Source organism: Notamacropus eugenii, chromosome 4 (genome assembly GCF_028372415.1).
Source record: "Notamacropus eugenii isolate mMacEug1 chromosome 4, mMacEug1.pri_v2, whole genome shotgun sequence".
NCBI classification, from domain to species: Eukaryota; Metazoa; Chordata; class Mammalia; order Diprotodontia; family Macropodidae; genus Notamacropus; species Notamacropus eugenii.
The window spans coordinates 63589516-63609356 of record NC_092875.1 but is presented as its reverse complement, the minus strand read 5'-3'; the positions used below and the strand labels follow the sequence as shown (position 1 = coordinate 63609356).

The following is a 19841-nucleotide window of genomic DNA, read 5'->3' as shown; positions in this document are numbered from 1 at the left end:
TCATGAGGTCAATTGCTTTCACAATAATCTAAGATGTCATTTGACCATTAAACAAACTACTCTTCCATTTTTCAACTATATTTGGGTGAGGTTGGATTTTCCTCATATACCCCAACCAAAAAAAAAATCACAATAGCTAATAAACATTGGTTAAGTGCCTACTATGTGCCAGGCATTGTGCTAAGCAACAGACTGAATGAAAAGGTTACGAAAATCAAGCTTCTATTAAGTTGCAAAATCATGAGATCCACAAAAATACATAAAGCAATGCAATTCTTCTCACTAATTTTTATTTTGGAAAAATTTTGTTAATATGAAATGGATTTATTATTTTGAAGTGAATATTTTAAAAATGTATCTATTTTTATTTCTAATACAGTAAACACTGATATAACTGACCCACACAAATAAAAACTCTGGGGTCCTCAATCATTTTTAAGAGTATAAAGGGGTCCTGAGACCAAAAAATTTTAGAACCTCTGGCTTTGAGTAACCTTCAAGCCTCACACAGTCCTTTATAACCTCGCTGTGGATCACTGTGTATTCCAATGTGTATTTGAGTTTTGTCTCCCTAGCAGGCTACTATGAATTCCATGTGAGCAGGATTAGAATGTAATCTACTCCGTTCTCCAGGGCACCACATACTCCAAGTGAATGATAACTGTAAGGACTAAGAGAACAGTTTGATTTAAGTCAGAAAAGATGGGGTATGAAGCTGGGCCAGGCCCTTCATATCCCAAAACCCAAGTTTCTTCAGAGGTCAAATGAAAAGGGATACTGGTTTTCAGTAAAGTGCTTTGTCAATCAGAGAAAAAACTGCACAAAATTATGAGCATCTCAATTATTCTAATGAGACTGGAGCTAGAACAACATGCAGTTTCTTTGAGGTACATGGGAATGAGAAAGACATCAAGTACATGATTTTCAGAAAGGGTCCCAGACCTGGCAGTCTGAGAATGGACAGACAGCCTTTCAAGAGCAGAGACTGCACATGTTTAAATGCCTGCTGGCAAAATTCAGAGTGGAACTGGAGAGTAAATGATCCAAAAGAGGAGACGGAGGGGGGCTCAGTGCATCACCTGCTTCTGGAGGCTGGAGAGCTGGTAGCTGAGAGACTCCACTCTCATTCGGGCTTCCTTCAGCTCCTCCCGAGCTGCACTGGCTGCTTTGTCATTTTGGTCCGAGCACAGTTTGGCATTCTCCAGCTGATTGAGGGAATGAGGGAGGACACAAAAAGACAGGCTACTTAAAAGAAAGTTGAGCTGATCCCTGCCCAAATGGGAGGCAAGTGTCCCCATATGTGACTGCCTATCTGCCTTCACAACAGCATCTTTCCCCATCCCCTTGTTCTACCACATCTGCTCATGGCCTCAGGTCATGGTCCTCTTTAGAGTACACAATAAAATGGGACCTCACAGGCTTTGCCATGCTGAAGACTGAGCAGTGATGCAAGGAGGAGAGAGGTAGAAGGACTATGCTCCCAAAATCGATGAGAATGGCCAGAAGCTGCTGCTGGGACCATCAGTACCACTAGTACAGAATGGACAAGTCTTCACACACACATTCAGCCTCAGGCTGCCTTCAAATGCTCATTTTAGCCTGACTGGTCTTCAATAAAAGTATGAGTGCTGAGGAGCTATGAACTCCTCTGGGGCTTATCTTGCAGGAAGAGATACCTCCAGCTTCATGGGCCACAGTCTGGGGCAGCAGGCTCCCTTGCTCATACCTTGGCCTGGTAAGTCTGTTCCAGCTCCATCTTATAGAGCCTCACTTGCTCATCATGCTGATTACGAAGGTCCTCCAAGGCCTGTGCCATCTTGAATTCATATTCCTGTTGACGGCTGCTATCAACCTCTACCAAACGACGCTCATGGCTTTTCCGAGTCTCTCGTACCTCCTAGCCCAAGAGAGAAAAGAGGAATTAATAGAAATCATTGGTCTGTTCCTCAGCTGAAGGGCAAAAAGATGGAAGCTTCTTCACTACAGCTTTCTCTTCTCAGAATCATCAAAACAGTGAGAAGGCAAGCAGACCCAAACTTCCAACAAGAGTTTTTGTTTCATGACAGATGTGAGTAGCAAGGAAGAAAGAACAGACTGGGAAGAAGTCCTTTAAGTCACTGACAATTAAAGGCTCCAGAGCTGCCCTTGTTCACTTGACAGGGCAAAGATGCCATTTCCCTGGTGGTGTCTTATTGGACACAACTTTGGATTTCTTTTTTAATTCATTCAACAAGATTAGGTGCTTTATGTGTACAAAGTACCAGGTGTCAGGTGCTAACGGAGATAGTTTAGAAGGAACATAGCAATCAGCAAAAAGTCAGGTTTTGACTCCAGTCGGGTAAGACTGGATCCAAAGCCTACCCACACTGCCACACTCCTCTCTAAATCTGAAGATGCTGGGAGTCTTGAGAGGGTGGAGAAGAGAGGCCCCAAAGGGAGGGTGGCTATGAGGAGACAGGGGAATGATAGTGTTATCTGGGGATTTTGGAGAAGCAATGGGAGGGGGTAAGTCTGACTTCTTCACAATATGTTGAAAGCTGGTCTAGTCTTTGTCTAGGGGTCAAGAAGAAGAAGAAAGGAGAAGAAAAGCCCAACAAGTCCACTTAGGAACTAAATTCCCCATCACCCTGTGGGCTCTTTCTTCACAACAGAGTAAAATGTTTAAAATACCTCTTCAAATATGTTCTTCCGGAAGTCTAGCTCTTCCTGCAAGCTCTGGTAGCGATTCTCCAAGTCCACCCGCATCAGCGTCTCCTTTTCCAACTGCTTTTTCGCCACAGCATGACCATCTTCTGCCTGATATTGAGGAGTGAATACGACATGTTCAGGTGCTTTCCTCCCACTCTCACTCCCCCACCCCCACTTAATCCAAACTCTTCTGGGGCTCTTAGGTCTTGATGATATGAACAATATTAATCCACAGGCCAGGTCAGAGAGCAAGCACACCTCAGACTTTGGGTAATATAGTCCTTAATGTATGGTCACCCAAAATGGGTTGGAATCCCAGACTAGAACTTATTACTTATGTGGACTGGGCAAATCCTTCCACTACTCAAGTTTCCTCATTTGTAAATGGGGACAAGAATTCTTGAACTACCTACTTCATAGGTCCTTAAGAATCAAACTAGGATGATAGATTCTTGGTGAATAGTGAGTGCCAATTTCTGTCAGATCTTAGGATTTAAATGCATTTCACACGGCTGTAGTCATTGGGGTCATACTCTGGCTTTACATAAACAGAATTATCTTATCCCCAGGCCATTCACACAGCCTGGGCATGGTAACATATGCATGTAGTTCCAACCCCACTTCCTTCCCACTGATGAGGCTGCCTAGAATCCCAAATAAGGCCTTGCAGCCTCAGTGGAATGCCTCCCATGAATGGGAATGGAGATTTAAGATTTAATGACAATTAGAGAGAGTGGAAAAGAGCAGCCCAGAGCAATGTTACAGGCAGCCAGGCCCATTCTAGAGGCAGAATGGTTGCCATGCCCAGGGTCATTGACCCACTGGCCCATGAACAGGTTGAAGTCTATACCTTAGCGAGCTGGGCCCGGAGCTCAGCAACATCACTTTCCAGATTCCGTTTGTCACTCAGGGCAGCAGAAAGTTCAGCCTCACTCCGGTGAAACAGGGACTCCAGGTCCTTCACACGGCCCTGGGCGACAGTCAGATCTCCATCCTTCTTCTTACAGCTGAAATTTAAGCAGAAATGCTTGGATGAGTAAAGGGGAGAGGAAGTCAGGGACTGATGACCACATGAGGCAATAGACTGAGCTGTGAACTGGGAGTCAAGAGCCCCAGGTTCTAGGTTAGCTCTACCACTACCTGGCTGTGCCACCACAGGCCCATCACTTCCCTTCTTAAAATGAAATTTCTTAAAATGAAAGGTTGTTTGCTCAATCTAAAAACATTAAGTTTCAATACATGTATTTCTACTAAGCTATTTAAAAAAGTCTTTGGGCTCAGAATCACACAAAAAGCAATAAAGATTAAGAAAATGATGAGATTTTAAGCAAATATCCAATTGGAGGTATTTACAATAAGTACACCTCCAGATAGGCTTTTCTTGAGTTTCTCCAAATGAACATACAGCAAGTGTCCAAAGGCAAGGGCAGAAAGAACACCCTCTAGCCCTCCCTTCCAGCAGAGAAAACCTGACTCAGAGGTCTCCAAAGAGTTCTTAGTGAGAAGGAAAATCTCCCAATAAGCTCTGCTCGTTACAACCTGTATGACCTGGGAAAAGTCCCTTCCCCTCTAATGTTTAGAGTTTTCTAGGTTTCTTTTAGATTAGGTTACCTGAGATCCCATCTATGATCTGAGTCCCTGTCCTCCCTACTCATCATCTAGTGCTGTTTTAAGATGCCCAAAGAGAGGGAAAGGGGGACAATTCCGAGCCTAAGTGATTACGCTGGCTACATTCAACTTCACCCAATAGGTTTCCTCCCAAGAAAACCAACTGGTGTGGTAGGTTCCCTTTGAAAGCATCTCCTTAAACAGCTTTAGCTTGCAAAGCCTCCCACCACCTCATTAGCTGGTATAAGGGAGGCTTGACCAATCACAGAGAGATGCAAGGGTAGAAAGAGGGTCTGGTACCCTAGAGAAGAGGCCTAGTCCCTACTAGAGAGAAGGCACAGATCAGCTAATACACCCTAGGGATCACCTTAAAGAACATGACGGGGTTGGAGCCCTAATGCCCACTATAGTGATGAGTAACACTTATTGTTGCACAGGCCCAAACAGGCCTATCCCAGGCCCCACCAGCAGGGGGCAATGGGCCCCATCAAAGGATAATGCAGGTCAGCAGCTCCCACAGGCTCTTAGGTAGCACTAGTAGTAACTTGTCCAGCTTTGGCATACTCGGTAGTTTTAACATCATCCCCCTTAAAGAACCTTCCTTCCCAAGAGATCAAAGAGAAGCCTGGCCTGCCTGAAGGCAGGGCCTGGCCTAGATATCCTTGGGGAACCAGTCTGCTCTAGGATTTGCTGGTCAATAGGCAGATTCCCAGATGTGAAAGGGATTGAAGTCACAAGGGAAGGACATTAAAGTATAGGGAGGGGCTTCCCACAACATCTCTAAGAGCTAAGTGTATGACACCAGGGCTGGAAAAGACAATTCTTTAGCTAGGGCTCATCCCATTTTATAGAAGGAAAAAAAGGTCCGAGTGAAATGAACTGTCCCACCAGGGTCACACATCTCAGCATGGGCACCCACATCTTTCTGATTCCAAATTCCACTTCCCCCTACAACATCATGTTAACCCAGATGAACATCTCAAATCCTACAGGGCAAGGGTTTGCAAAGGGGCCCCAGGGCAGCTTCCCAGTTTTAGCAGCATTATCACTAAACACTGGCCTTTGGACTGAGTATGGATAGTTAGATAAGCAGCCACTCCCTGGGAGGGGCAGCCCCTCATGTGGAAGGGCAACGCTAGCCAGGCAATATCTACAGAAGGGGAGGCTCTAGCCTGCCCTAAGAGGATAATAAGGCTTTACTACTACGCAGTCCCAGCTTTCCTCAGCTTCCCCTGATACCAGAGGGATGTCAAGGGCCTGAAGACCACTACTAGACTAGGGCTGCTCACATCTCCTGGGAGCTTTGTAGTATACAAGCCAGGTTCAGACAACAAGACAAAATGGTAGAGCGCAAAGAGGGTCAGACTTAAAATGACAGCTCCTGTTCTCAAGTCCTAGTCTCCTACCCTCCTCATACCTGTGTGACCTCAGGTTCCATGCTGGCACCTAGAAAGTGAGGGGACAGAACTCAACAATCTCCAAGGTCCCCCTAACTCTAAATATATTATCCTAGGTCGAAAGGACAGAGGTTTCTGTCCATCACTACCCAACTGTGCTCTGGTATAGGCAAGAGAGCCTTCTCGGGTTCCTTCTCATTCAGAGAAGGGGAATGCCTGGCTCACAATCACACAGGTCAGGGTATACAGCCCAGGGCTCCTCAGTTCAGAACTGCTCCCACTATTATGCTGCACTGCACTTTACAGCCTCACACAGAAGTCTCCCCTCTTCTCTCGCTTCTCCCGCCCCACCCCGGAAAAGCTTTCATGGGCATTGCAAAATGCCTGTCTAGATAAAGGATCCCCAGCAGCACCCTGGGGACAGCAGGTCACATGTGTTCCTTCAATGTGGTGGCAGACCCAATTGCTGCCAGGAGGACATCTAGAGAGCTAAAGTATCAGCATATCAAGTTCTCACCTGGGTTCTAGATCTGATTCTGCTATCTAGCCATAAATACATTTAAAAACCCATTTATAGTAAAACTAAAAATATTGGATATTTTCCTCTAAAGTCCTTTCCAAAAGCCTTGGGGAAATTTCTTAAGTCTTTTCTTATGGAAATAAATTAAGAGTGATAGGGAACCTTTTGGCAAAGAACTCTGGACTGTTCCTGAAGTGACTTGGTGCTGGGCTCATCTAAGGGAAATCAGTTTCCCCACATTTACCAGTCCACCAGAAGTGACTGTCCAGGAAAGGATTAAGATATTAATGTGAGGAAGAAGGTCCCTTTGTCTCACACCAGGAGTGAGGAGTGGCCCACAAGAATGGGATGGCAACTTGGTTATTCACCCAGTCATAGAAGGTCAATATAGTCTGTCCAAGTTCAAGATTCCTATATATAGTACCTGAAACCATTCTGGGGCAAAGAGTCATGATGAACCGCAAGGGTAACTATGCCTGTTTGGACCAATCTGTACCCGTCTCTGGTATTTTTTTCTTCAACACAGCTGAGGTCACAACCTCAGACAATTCACTTTTCCTCTGTCCCTCAGTTCAGTTTTCCTATTTGTCAAATAAAGAAATTGAGCTAGATTCTTGCTGTTTAGAGGATCTCCAGGGGCCATTCACAGGATGGTTGATCAAGCCTCCATTTCCTCCATTCTCTAGGAGGCCCAGGGATATGGAAGTGAAGATGAGAGTAGTGCAGAGGAGAGAGAGTCAGCTTGCCTGACAAATGAGATAAGTATTGGGGATGGTTTTTGGACAGAGAGATGGCTGGTAACTCCATCTCCTGCCTCTCTCTGAGTATTGATATAAGCTGTTCTATGCCTGGAATGTCCTTCTTCATCTGCCTCAGAAACCTTGTCTTCCTTTGAGATGACTCAATTTTTGCCTCCTCTGAAGCCTGTACTTCTTTCATCAACCTGTGGCATTCTCTGACCTTCCTCATTGCTAAATGTGTCCTTCTCCATTACTATGAAGTAGCTGGGGGCACAGCAGATAGAGCACTGGCCCTGGAGGACCTGAGGTCAAATATGGCCTCAGACACTTACTAGCTATGTGACCCGGTGCAAATCACTTAACCCTGATCGCCTCCTAATTAAAAAAAAAAAAAAGTCCTTGTACTACACTAGTACTACACTGGTGCTCATAGCAAGTCCCTTTGGTTTTTGTCTTTGTACACCCTGTCCCTGACTCACTGCCCTGGACAGAGAAGTTGTTCACTGTTTGTTAAGATGGAATTATTAAAAGCCTCACCATGTGTTTACTAGTTCAGTACTACCCTTTACCTTGAACTTAAAAAGGCCTATAATCCCTTCCCTGCTAGAGATCCCAAGTACCTTCATAGCACAGCAGGCACTTTTGTAAGGTGCAGTGGCCCCAAAACACACCCCACACCTGCTGGTGGCCAGCCTTGATGTGTCCTCAGTTCCCTACCCCTACTCTGCATCAAGGCAAGCGTGGGAGGTTCAGCCAGAGATTCTACTCTCCTGGAAAAGCCTAAAGAGGCAAGGGTCACCTCTACTCAGGATGAGGTATAATTCAAAGGAGACCCTTAACAGAGGTTAACTAGGAAAGACTGAAAAATACTAGGCCAAAGAAATTGAGCCTTACATACGGATGGATTCATTAATAAAAAGTGTATTTATGTAAGAAATATTGTGCTAAATGCTGGGGATACAAAAAGAAAAGTTTTCACCTTGACCCCCAAAACCATTTAAGAAAATGTGGGTGCCTGGCTTTCTAAACATTAATGTAATTTTCATATCTGGACTCAAGAAGGGTGGACCCTGCTTTATTTAACAGGGTGCACAAAAGTGCAGTCAATTCTACTGTAACACATCTTTCAAAAAATTCAACTTTGTTTCAACACAATTGTTATTAGGGAACATTTTGAGCAAACTTCAGTTCATTTCTGCACAATTTTTTCCTCAGAAACAGAGCAGAAAATGAAGCAAGCTCACCACTTCAGATGCCCACTTCCAACACTGACCTCCAGGTCCTTATCAACACAGAGGGCCAATGAATATTCTATCTTCAGGTGCAGAAGGAGCTGTGAGGAGAGGTCTGGCCCACACACTTCCGCCCCTCATGGCCTCCCATCTTAACCATTTAACATATATGAAACCATTGCCATTTTTTACTAGGCTCCTATCTTTTTTGAAGTGTCTCTGATGGAGCTTTTGGGCATTATGCCCCAGCCTCACGCTTTTGGAGAAGGCATTATGTTACAGAAAAACTGACAGTCAACTTTTGGAATTCCAACCCTATTGAGGTGTTCTCCATCCCCTAACTGATTTGTTTTCGAAGCATGGGTCTTCTTAACACAGCCTCCCTATATAAACTGGCCATAGAATGGGTATGAAGTCCTCCCACAGAGCTAAGTGGGCCAGATGGTTTCTTGCCATGGCAAGCCTGTCAGCACTGTGGTTGCTTTAATTAGGCCTAAATGATACCAAGTCAAAACCACTTACTTTTTATTGACTTCGTCAAGCTCCGCTCTCAATTTTCCTATTTCAATCTGAAGTTTGGCTCTTTCCCTGGCAGTCTCATCCAGTACTCTCCGGGCATCAGCCAACTCCGACTCGTAGAGAACCTTGATTCCGCTTACCTGGGAGAAGGAAAGAAAGAAACCCTCAACAGCAAGCACAGAGAAGATGATTCTGGGGAGAAATGGAAGCAAGAAAAGTTTAATTCAGCCAGATAAGAAGCACCTCATTGTGCAGATCATCCAGGCTCACAAGATCTTAAAATTCCTCTTCTTCCACAAAGCTAGCCTCAGAGGGAACTCAGATCTCCCTCCAGAACTCAGGAGAACTTCTCCACATTCCAACCCAAACAATCAGCACAACTTCAGAAACCCACCAGAAAATACAAAGCACCCCTCTGTTTTCTAGCTCAATTTTTAGCACAGACACACGTTGCCTGTTCTCAGCCCAAAATCTCCCAGGAAGACAGGACCAGGACCCTTGGAATTAGGTATCTAAATTGGCCAGATTGTTTTAAATAGATATGCCCAAATGGTGACACCTGAGTAGTCAGAGTGTGAGGCAAAGGAAGGATGCCTCTGTCCTCTCCTGGGGGAAGAGGAGGCTACAAGTATGTGAAAGGAAGTTTACACAGTCAGATACAATCAATATGTTCATTTGTTTTGCTTCAACATATTTTTCTTTTACAAAGGTGGGACTGTTCTATAGTTTTAAAAGACAGCACATTCTAGGTTATGGTAAACCAGCTCCATGGTATGTTAATATATATATATATGTTAAGATAATAATAGCTAGCATTTACATGGTGTTTTTAAGGCTTGCAAAATATTTTACAAATATCACCTCCTTTTATCCTCATAACAACTCTGGAAGGTAGATGCTATTATTATTCCCATTTTACAGATAAGGAAACCAAGGTAGAGTTAAATGACTTGCCCAGGGCCACACAGTTGGTAAAAGTATCTGAGGCAGGATCTGAACTCCAGTATTCACTCCAGGGTCCAATGTGTCCAGTAAGTACACACATACACCTCTGTTAAGTGCTTATGTTAAGTACACAGGTACCTACACACACACACACACACACACACACACACACACACACACACACACACACACACACCCCTCTCTCCTCTCCTCTCTCCTCTCTCTCTCTCTCTCTCTCTCTCTGTCCTAAACATGTAACTACAGTTTTAAGCTTTATTACCTCTTGGGACACATTACCTCTAATGTCTTATTTCCCCTACTGTGAGCCACACAAGGGCAGGGATGTCACTGAACTGATCTTTGCACAGTCAAGTCCCAGGCACTATAAAAAGAAGGCTGTACCACTAAGAGTTTGATTGAGTTGAATAATCCAGATTCTAGAACATACTTAAACAGAATCATTCGGAATACATGACTTCTCTCAAAACAGGATCACAACCTAGACCCTGTCCCAGAGCTGTGGACACACATTCTGGCAGAGAGGGTGTAGCATCTCCTAAGAAGGAGAATTTGGTCCATGGCATCCACTGTCCCTAGCCATCTCTCTGCTCCCGCCCTATACTTCCAGCCCTTGCATAGTGCTGCTGCCTGCCTATTTTGTTACTGGTCTTCACAATTAAGGCTATGCCCTCGTAGGGCAGCAACACTACAGGTCTCCTGTGTCCCTCTCCCCCAGTCCCAACCCCACCTCTCTGAGGGCCAGGTTTCTGGTCAGGATTCAATAATCACCAGTTGACTAACGACATGAAAGAAAAGCCCAAGAGAATAAACATGGTTACTGCACAACTGAAGAGGATACACTAGGAGACTGAGCTGACAAACTGCGTAGCAGGAGGTCTGAGACCTTAACCAAATCACAAGTCATGTGGATCTCTTCCCAGGTGTGCTAGCCAACAAGATCAAGGATCTTTGGGTCAGAATCTCTGGACATAAGTCATGTCTCTGTCCCTTAGCTAAACCAATCACTAAATCTCTCCCAAGACTCAGTTTCCTCAACTACAAAATGGGAAGCAGCATGGCACAGTGAAGGTACACTGAACTTCTCATCAAGACACACGGACTCAGATCAGACCTTCACATTACACCAAGTCCCTTCTCTTCTCTAAGATGACTTGATAAGTTGGATGGAAAGTTTTCTGCAAACTGTAAAACCCTATAACAAGATCAGCCAGTTTTTTAGATGGTCAGGTCCAAGAGAACTGGCTATTTCAGCCCAGCTGGGCCCCCAACAATATATGAGCCACATCCCCAAGTCTGACACTTCTGGAGAGATGAGCAACTCACATCCCAACTGGTCTTCCAACAGTGATTCAGAAGCAAACTCAGCCCTCCCCTCCCATTCCTTAGAAAGGACAAAAAAGCACCAAGACCCACACTTGCTCCCAAGAGACCCCCAAGGACTGAGTGGGCCTCCTGCTATATTCTGTAAGCTTCCTCCAACCTAGTACAAACAAACCTCCACACAGAGCATATGCCCACATCTTTTGCTGACTACATGAATTACCCTGGGGAAAAAGAAAAGACATGTGGAATGGAATGTGGTACAGGAAAGGAAAAGATTTTAAAGGAATTTCTGTCACTAATTCACAGTATGACACTAGGCATGTTCCTTCTTCCCTACTAGGACATTCCATCTCTTCCACTGTGAAACTGAAGTGCTAAACTATATCAGAACCTTCCCAAATTGTGTTCTGCACAATATGAATGGGGTTCTGCTGGCTGGCTCTCCATTAGAAGTGCAAGGACTGCTTTGGTGCTTATGCCTTTCTTGGCATCTCTAGCAATTAGCATAGTGCTAAGCACAAAGTAAGCATTTAATAGATGCTTGTTCGACTGATTAAAGATGTCAACACCAAAAACAATTCCCCTCAAATATTAAACATGAAATTAAGAGGATATTAGAAGGGATTATCATATGCAGCCCTTTTTTTTTTTTAAGTAAAAGTCTGAATTTTCTCCCTTCTTGACCTCCCTGCAACATTATACACTGTTGACCACCCTCTCCTTCTGGCTCCTCTGCCTTCTCTAGGTTTTCATGACACTGTTGTCCCCTTGGCTCTCCTACCAGTTCAGGTGATCCTTCTTGGTCTCCTTTGATCAATTGTCATCAACCATTTCACATCTACTAATGGTGTGTACATCCCAAGGCCCTTGTCTATCTCTAAACTCTTACTTGACACCCTCATCACTGCTGTAGACTAACTGTCATCTCTCTACAGATGACAGAAGAAGCATAATGTGCTGGATACTGAGCTGACTTTGAAGGCAAAAGGCCTGAGCTCCAGCTCTACCTGTGACACACACTACAAGACCTGAGTAAATCACTCTCCAAGACTGTAAAATTGCCAGTGGTGCTGACCTGCATGGATAAGTTTCTTCACTCCACAGTACCCCAAAACCAATGAAATCCCAGATCCAACTCTTATCCCTAGGTCTACACAGATGACTCCCAGAAGCATCCTGTCAAAATGATCTTCCTAAAGTGCAGGTGGGACCACACTCCCCCCTATTCACTACACCCTAGTAGTTCCCTGTTACGTAAGACCTAGTTTAGCTTTTAAAGTCCTTCCCAACCTGGCCCCTTCCTACCTTTTCTGTTTTCTTACTCCTCTGTACAAACTCTACACTCTAGTCATGGTGGTCTCTCTGCTATTCCTCCAAACAGGGCACTCCATTTCCCAGCATTTTCCTTGGCTGTCCCCAGTGCCTGGAATGCTCCCCTTCCTCTCCCACTTTCCATAGCAAGCCTTTCCAGATTCCTCCTTACTACTGGGACCTCCCTGAGATTCTCTCCAATTTGAACTGTATGGAGTTCCTTTGTACAGTGATCTGCATGTTGTTTCCTCTATCAGTCACTGTCTTTTGCCTTTGTTTCCCCAAAGTTTACAGGACAGTGCGTGGCACAGAGTAGGTGCTTAATAAATGCTTACTGACTGGATCCAGCCCTGATTTCTTTCCTGAGATAGTCCTAAACCACCAATGGCCTATTAGACATTTCAAACAGGATGTCCTGCAGGCACCTTCAACTCCACATGTCCAAGAGGACTCATTATCTTTCTCTCCAAACCCATTCCCTTCCATCCCAATTCTCTAATGCTGACAAGCGCACCACTCACTATCTTTGCAGTCACCCAGGTTCCCCCAAATCCAATCAGTTGCTGCGTCTTGTTATTTCTACTTCTACAACATCTCCCATATATTCCTTTCTTTCCATTCACCCAAATACATCCTAGTTTAGTTCTCATCGCTTCTCATTCACTTGGCTACCTCAATCTATCTTCCACACAGCTGCCAAAACGAATCTTCCTAAAACAGAGGTCTAACCATGCCACCCCCCCTTCTCAATAAATGACATGACTTCCTATTACTTCCAGGATGAAACTTCAATTTCTCTCACTGGCATGTTAAACCTTCAGAACCTACCTGTTCCTCCCATTCCAAGTCTTCTCACACCTGATCCTCCCCCCACCCATCCTCTACAATCCAGCCTGAAGGCCAGCCTCCTGTTCCAGCCAGACACATCTGTCACTGGGCCTTTCCCATGTCACACCTGGAATGTGCTCTCTCCTCACTCCCATCTCTTGAAATCTCTCATTTCCTTCAAGACTCAAGTCAAATACCACCTTTGACAAACCTTTCCAGATTCCTCAGAAGCTAGTGTTCTCTCTCCTATAGCTATCTTGTATTTCATCTCTATATAGCCTCCAAACAGATACATATGCACCTTATCTACACACACACCCATTATAATAAACTCTATATCTGAGGAGACTTTCACTTTTGTCTTTGTATTCCTAGCGCTTAGCATAGTGTCTGGCACATAGTGAGTGTTTAGTAAATGCTTATTGACTGACTGAGTCCTTAACTCCACAATTTCTCCCATTCCATCCAAAATATCCCCTGATGATTCAAGGTCAGGTACTAAAGATACAAGACAAAAAAATCTACTTCCTAGATTATTCTCCAAGATGAATAATTTCTATCAAGTATTTCGAAACCAAAAATGTACCACATGTCAACTTAGCTTTGGAAGTACTAGACAAGATAACCTATAACAGCTCCTTGAGCTCTAAATTCTATGATCCTGTAATCCAGGTTCTAGATGAGCTCAGGCACTGTTTGTGTGACCCTGGTCAAATCACTTCTATTCTGTGTGCTGGTTTGCCCATTTCTGTAAAATAGCACCCATAATCAGTGCATCAAATCCCTTGAAGAGTTGCTACACAGCTTAAGTGAAAGATTGCAAGCACTTGGACAGCTCTATACAAATGTGAGTTTCCAGTAATAAACTGGGAATAAAGATCAGAGACCATTTTTTTCAACTCCACAGAACCAAGGGGGGAAAGGTAAAGCCAAAAGAAAAAATTCAATAAACAATAGCTTATATTTACATAATTTTTATATTTCTAAAAGGTTTTCAGGTATATTCTAATTTATATATAACAAGGAATCAGAGAGTCAGAGGTGGAAGACAAATTATGGCTAATCTTTCCAATCTTCATGACTTTACAGATAGGGAAACTGAGACTCAGAGCAATGAGATGATTTATGAAGTTAATGAGGGGCAAAGCTAGGACTAGAAGCCATGTCCACCTCCCAGGGCCATGGGACCATAATGTCTCAAGGTAAACTAGATGACTTGCCACAATCCACTCCAACTTGGTTATTCGAATAACCAATAACATTCTCATCTTTTTCCACATGTAGTATTCACAAAGAATGCTCCAGGGGGCACTATAGTAAACTGCTGACAAAAGGTAAACTGTTTTTATTTGAATGCATGACAACGGCAAACAGGTATGAGGAATGAACCCACAGGAAACGTGTTGTCACATGCGTGTGCCAAGGGCCATACAAACATTCTCTGACAGCTAAAATAAACATACCTTCCCCCTTCCTCCAGGGGAAGAAAGGAGCTAGAGACTGTTCAGACTGACCAACAATTACAACCCGGGAATACAGACTTACTATTTGTCAAACTCACCTAAAAACTAAGGAAGAGAAACCACTCTCCATTGTCACTTCCTCCATGACCATTCATTCATTCATTTATTCAAGCAAACATTTATCAACACCTCCTACCTGGTCTTTTCCCTACTCCCTGTTACCAAGCATTTAAAATCAAACAGCTGAAAAGTTTTCCTTAATCTACCAGTGGACTTCCAGGCTGTGCTAAATGTTATAAGAGATAGAAAACAAGTTTTTAAAAGTACTAGCCCATAAGAAGCTTTTACACCATAGAGTGGAACCCTTACCACTCCTCTCCCCTCACAATAAGATTCCTAAGACTTTTCTGGAAAGAGTCTCCCAACCTGGGTCTCTCTTCCTCCAAGGCCCGAAATGGTCACCTAACTCCTTCCCATGTCCAAATACTTTTCAGTGGCTTCCCATTGCGTACAGGAGTTACAGAAAATCCTGGAAGAACTGCAATGGTCCTTAGAAAGCCCTTAATCCAGCTCCCTCAATTCAAAGATGAAAAAACTGAGGCCAATCCCCTTAGCCAGGCATTCAATAATTTTGTCCCAAATCCCACCCCACCCCCTTTTAGCCTCTTTCCTCACTACTCTTCCAGCAACATCTCCTCCCATGTTGCTGCTCTCAGCCTCAGTATCCTCATCTGTAAAATGGGAATGATATTTTCAATACTTCAGAGGTAGGTCAGGAGGATCAAAGAACACAAATGATAAAAAGCACTTTTTTGTTGTTAACTCTTTGGGTCCAATTCTTCATCTGTATCATCATCGACAAAAAACAATTTTTGCACACAGCTTATGTGCAAGAATGACACTGGCTGTCTAAAGTCCCTTACAGCCCCAATATGATCAAATGAGATAATACCCCATATAAATGTCAGCTGCCTTTATTACTGTTACATCACTGCATCTGTCAAAGTCCCTTTTCATTCAAATACAACAGCAAAAAAAGGGCGGGATGTATTAGACTGATGCAGGGGTCCCTTTTCATGCTTTTACACAAAGGTCCACAAGAGATAACTTTCCCATGCTGCTGGCCCCACTTCCCCCAAATGACCTGCTCCTTCTCCAATGGTTAGATGAATTTACACTACTCTAGGACATACTGTCAAGCACATCAGATCCAGACACAAAACTGATCCTTCTCCAGTTTCCTCCTACACCTGGTACCACAAAAGCATCCAAAAAAGTAGGAAGGAACAGCCTATATAGTATCATTTTTGATAACTGGAGGGTTCTGAGAATGAACTGTACGTTACTTTATCTGCTTCAAATCAAATTTCTTTCTTCCTTAACATGTACACTTCTTAAAGACAAGGCCTGTAGTAGACACGCATTCTATGTTGAACTGAATTTTAAAATTAACAAGATAAATTGTCCCTACCACTAAGTCTCACATTCCAAAAGGTCTTTGGCATTTGCGTGTTTTACAGCTTAACAGAAAAGTTGAGAAAACGAATGCAGAAACAATGCTTCTGAATGAGGCGGCAACATCAAATTCTCTTCTCTTACTTTCAAAATATGTCATTTTTCTTAGTCTCCGATCAGCCAACTTCCAGTATTCAAAGACCCACTGAAATAATTCTTCTCCTGTAAGGGTCCAGCTTTACAGACACTTTTTACAGACAAGTCTAACCTGGCACCTATCTTTAGTCTTAGTTGCATTTCCCCCTATTCTCTCTCCTAGTCAATCTAGACAGCATATAGGATGCCCAGATAAGATCTAGTATTTTCCACCCTCTACCAAAGACCTAACCTTCTACTCATCTAGATCTTCAGAAATCTTATCTGTCCTTCAAGGCCCAACTCAAATGCTGTCTCCTCCAAAGAACCTTCTCAGGTCCCTCTGGCCAGGAAGTAACTTCTTCCTCTAATGAACCCCACCCTGAAAACACCTAGTTGTCTTTTATTATAGATATATTCCGGATATCTCCTGCAAGGACATGGTAAATTCCCTGAGCCAGCATCTCAAAAAACTTTGTATCCTGGGTGCCTAACACACAAGGAAGTTTGTTGAATTAATTTGTTGCAATAATTAACATTTAGTAACACAAAGAAAATACATGTTAACTTTGGCACTTGACTTTAAGTATAAACTACTTTATACAGATACTTCTTCTGGAAGGGGACTGATTTGCATTTTACAATCCAGGAGAATTTCCTCTCCTTCAAAGGCGGGGTGGGGGTGGAGGGGACTCGTTTAGTGGTTAAATAGCAGATAGACACTGCACAGTTAATACTTTTAATTCAGTATGGCTTATACTAGTGAATCTCAGAACCTTAGATTTTACAGCTTGGGAGAGGCATACCACAGCTTTAGTTTACTTGACAGATGAGGAAACAAAGCAATAAGAGACCAGAGACAGCTAAATGGCACTGTGACAAGTAAACAGTGATGGACTTGGAGACAAGACTTTAGTTCAAGTCCAACCTCAGACACTTATAACCCAGTGACCCTGGAGCAAATCACTTAACCTGTCTGCCTTAGTTTCCTAATTTGTAAACCGAGGTTATCAGCACATACATCACACTTCCAAGCCTTCAAGTGCTATGCAAAAGATAGCTTTTATTATTACTATTGCCTGAGTTCTAGTCCTGACTCACTAACTAGTCGTGTAACCTGGGCAAGCTACTTTCCTCCTTTGGGACTGTTACTACACCTTCTCCTAAACTAAGGTATTGGAACTCGATCGTTCCCAAGGGCTTCCAAGCCCTAGAATTGTAGGAGTGCAGTTCAACCCTTTGAAAACCCTGGTGTGTTAGGAATCTACAAAGTATCCAAAGGCTTTGAAAGGGCTTCCCCAGCATCACCAGCACTTCCCCACAAAATTGACCTAAATAACTGAGCCCTCAGTTTCTTTTAAGAGGATTTACACTGTGAACTTCAACAGTTTCACAGAATGTTAAGACAGCCACATGTAACTTTTCATGTTTACAATGAAGGCTGATGCATTTAGAATGGAAACAAACTTGCTCTGGAAAACTCCCACTTATCCTAGAGTTCAAGAACTAAAAGTTATACGAGTACAGCCTTCATCCAGGGCTCTCCAGTAGACAGACCCCAGCTCCAGAGGGTCCCTCTACTCACTCAAAGACTTTAGTCCCCCGCCCCACACCGCGTACATCCTGTAGGGGTTCTCCGGGGAAATCCCCTCCCCAAGGGAGATGCCTCAGGGGACTCCTCAAGAAGGAAATTACCCTTCCCCCAAAGGGGACCCCGGACCTCCCAAAACATTCCCCAAAGCCAGACTCAGACCCCAGGAACTCGAAGGGTTCCTTCCCATAAGGACCCCTCAGCCTGGAGCCCCCGGGGCGTCCGAAAGGCACCTTCCATCGCATCCGCTCATTGACCCTCCGACCCACCCGTGCCCAAGAAGAACTGGGGAGGGGGTGGGGGGCGTCCAAGCACAGGGAGCTCCTTCTTGGTCCCGGAGAATCGCACGCGGGGGGGCGCGGGCAGACACGCTAGTGAATCTCGCTCGTTAGTGGTTCCTGACCACTTCCTTCCCGGGAGTCCCCACCTCGGTCAGCTCCCCCCGGCTCGGGCTGCCGCCTCCACCCCGCGCGTGGTTAGTCTCATCCACCCACTCCCCCGGCAACTGCTCGCGGGACCCTTCCCCTCCCCAAGCCCGGTCCGCGGGGCCCCACAGCCCCCGCGCGTGGCCTCACTCGCGGCTCCCTGCCCCGTTCCTCCTGCGTGACCCCCTCCCCCTCACGCACGTCGCGCGTGGCGCACCCTTCCCCAGCCCCTGGCGCGGTCCGCTGCCCCTCCCCCTCCCCGCGACCCCGGACGGGCGCACGCACCTCTCGCGTGGTGACCTCCTCCTTCTCGGACACCTGCAGCAGCAGCCGGTCGTTCTCGAGCTCCAGCGCGCGCACGCGGTCGATGTAATGCGCCAGGCGGTCATTGAGCTCGCGCAGCTCCTCTTTCTCCTGCAGCCGCGAGATGCGCGCGGGCGACAGCGGCGTCCCGGGCCCGAGGCCCGAGGCCGCACTGCGGCTGGACAGCGGCGTGGCCATAGCGGGGCGGGGGCCGGCGGCCTGCCTCGGGCTCCCTCACTGAAGTGCAGGTTGCGGCGCGGGCGGGCTCCGCGGGCTCATTCAATCCGGCGGGAGACCGGACTGCCAAGATGGCGGCTGCTCCCCGCCGCCGCCGTGCCGCCGAGCAGCCTGGGACATGGAGTCCTGCAGTTAGCGCCTAACTCTGCTAACGGCCACCAAATGGCGGCGCGGCGCCGCGGGGCGCCCTGGGAGCTGTAGTTTCCTGGATCAATCTCCGCGCGGGAGGGAGGGAGGGGCGCGGCCTTTTGTGAGCTGGCGGGCCAAGGGCGGGAGATAATTTCATTGAATGGAGCCTAGAAAGTCAGAGCTGAACTTAGGAGTCCCATCCACTCACTGCCAGTGGATAAGAGACCGAAAGCCAGGGACAAACAGTTCTCCAAAGAGCAACTGCAAAGTAGTAACGACCTGAGGAAACAATGTCTCAAACCACTAAGAATAAGCGGAATTCAGATCAAAACAGCGAAGGTTTCAGCTCACAGCCAGCGAACCAGCTGCTGCTGCTGCTGGTTATACTACGTAGAGGGACGGACGGACGGACGGATGGATGGACGGACGGATGGATGATAGTTATACACGTACCTACTATGTTCCAGGAAATAAGCACAAAAAATAAAACTATAATAACAGCTAACGTTTATGTCCTACGTGCTACGTACCAGGAAGTGTGTTAAGAGCTCTCATGTGATCCTTAACGATCCTGCCCATTTTACAGATGAAGAAACTGAGGTATGCGTTAATTTAAATGGCTTGCCCCTTCACACAACTAGTAAGTATCTGAGGTCAGATTTTCAAGTTTATCCAGTTTAAACTGGATAAAGATGGAAATAATCAATGCTGGAGGAGCTGTGGAAAGATAGGCACACTAGCACAGTATGCTGACCGGGCAGAAAATTGAAATGCACTTAGAAATTTGCTAAAAGGCATCTAAAATGGTCAGACTTATTGACCCAGAAATCCCTATTGTTAGGAATACATATAGGCATATATATACATATATACCTATATAAGGAGATCAAGGCGGAAAGAAAGCTCCCCCTATCCACCTACGTACAAAATATTTATAGCAACAGTTTTTCTAATAGCAAAGAACTTGAAAC

At 45.1% G+C, this 19841-nt stretch overlaps 1 protein-coding gene across 1 annotated transcript in view; it reads right to left on the bottom strand.

Moving 5' to 3' along the window:
* Positions 1–18889, bottom strand: part of LMNB2 (lamin B2) — a 32111-nt gene extending 13222 nt beyond the window's left edge. The window contains exons 1-6 of the mRNA XM_072601453.1: positions 18487–18889; positions 8708–8844; positions 3539–3695; positions 2671–2796; positions 1727–1897; positions 1080–1205 (exon numbers count right to left, since the gene is read on the bottom strand). Of these exons, the coding sequence (XP_072457554.1) occupies positions 1080–1205; positions 1727–1897; positions 2671–2796; positions 3539–3695; positions 8708–8844; positions 18487–18702 (933 nt within the window). The 5' untranslated portion in view covers positions 18703–18889. The remainder of the gene's footprint in view (positions 1–1079; positions 1206–1726; positions 1898–2670; positions 2797–3538; positions 3696–8707; positions 8845–18486) is intronic.
* Between the last annotated feature and the right edge of the window lie 952 nt (positions 18890–19841).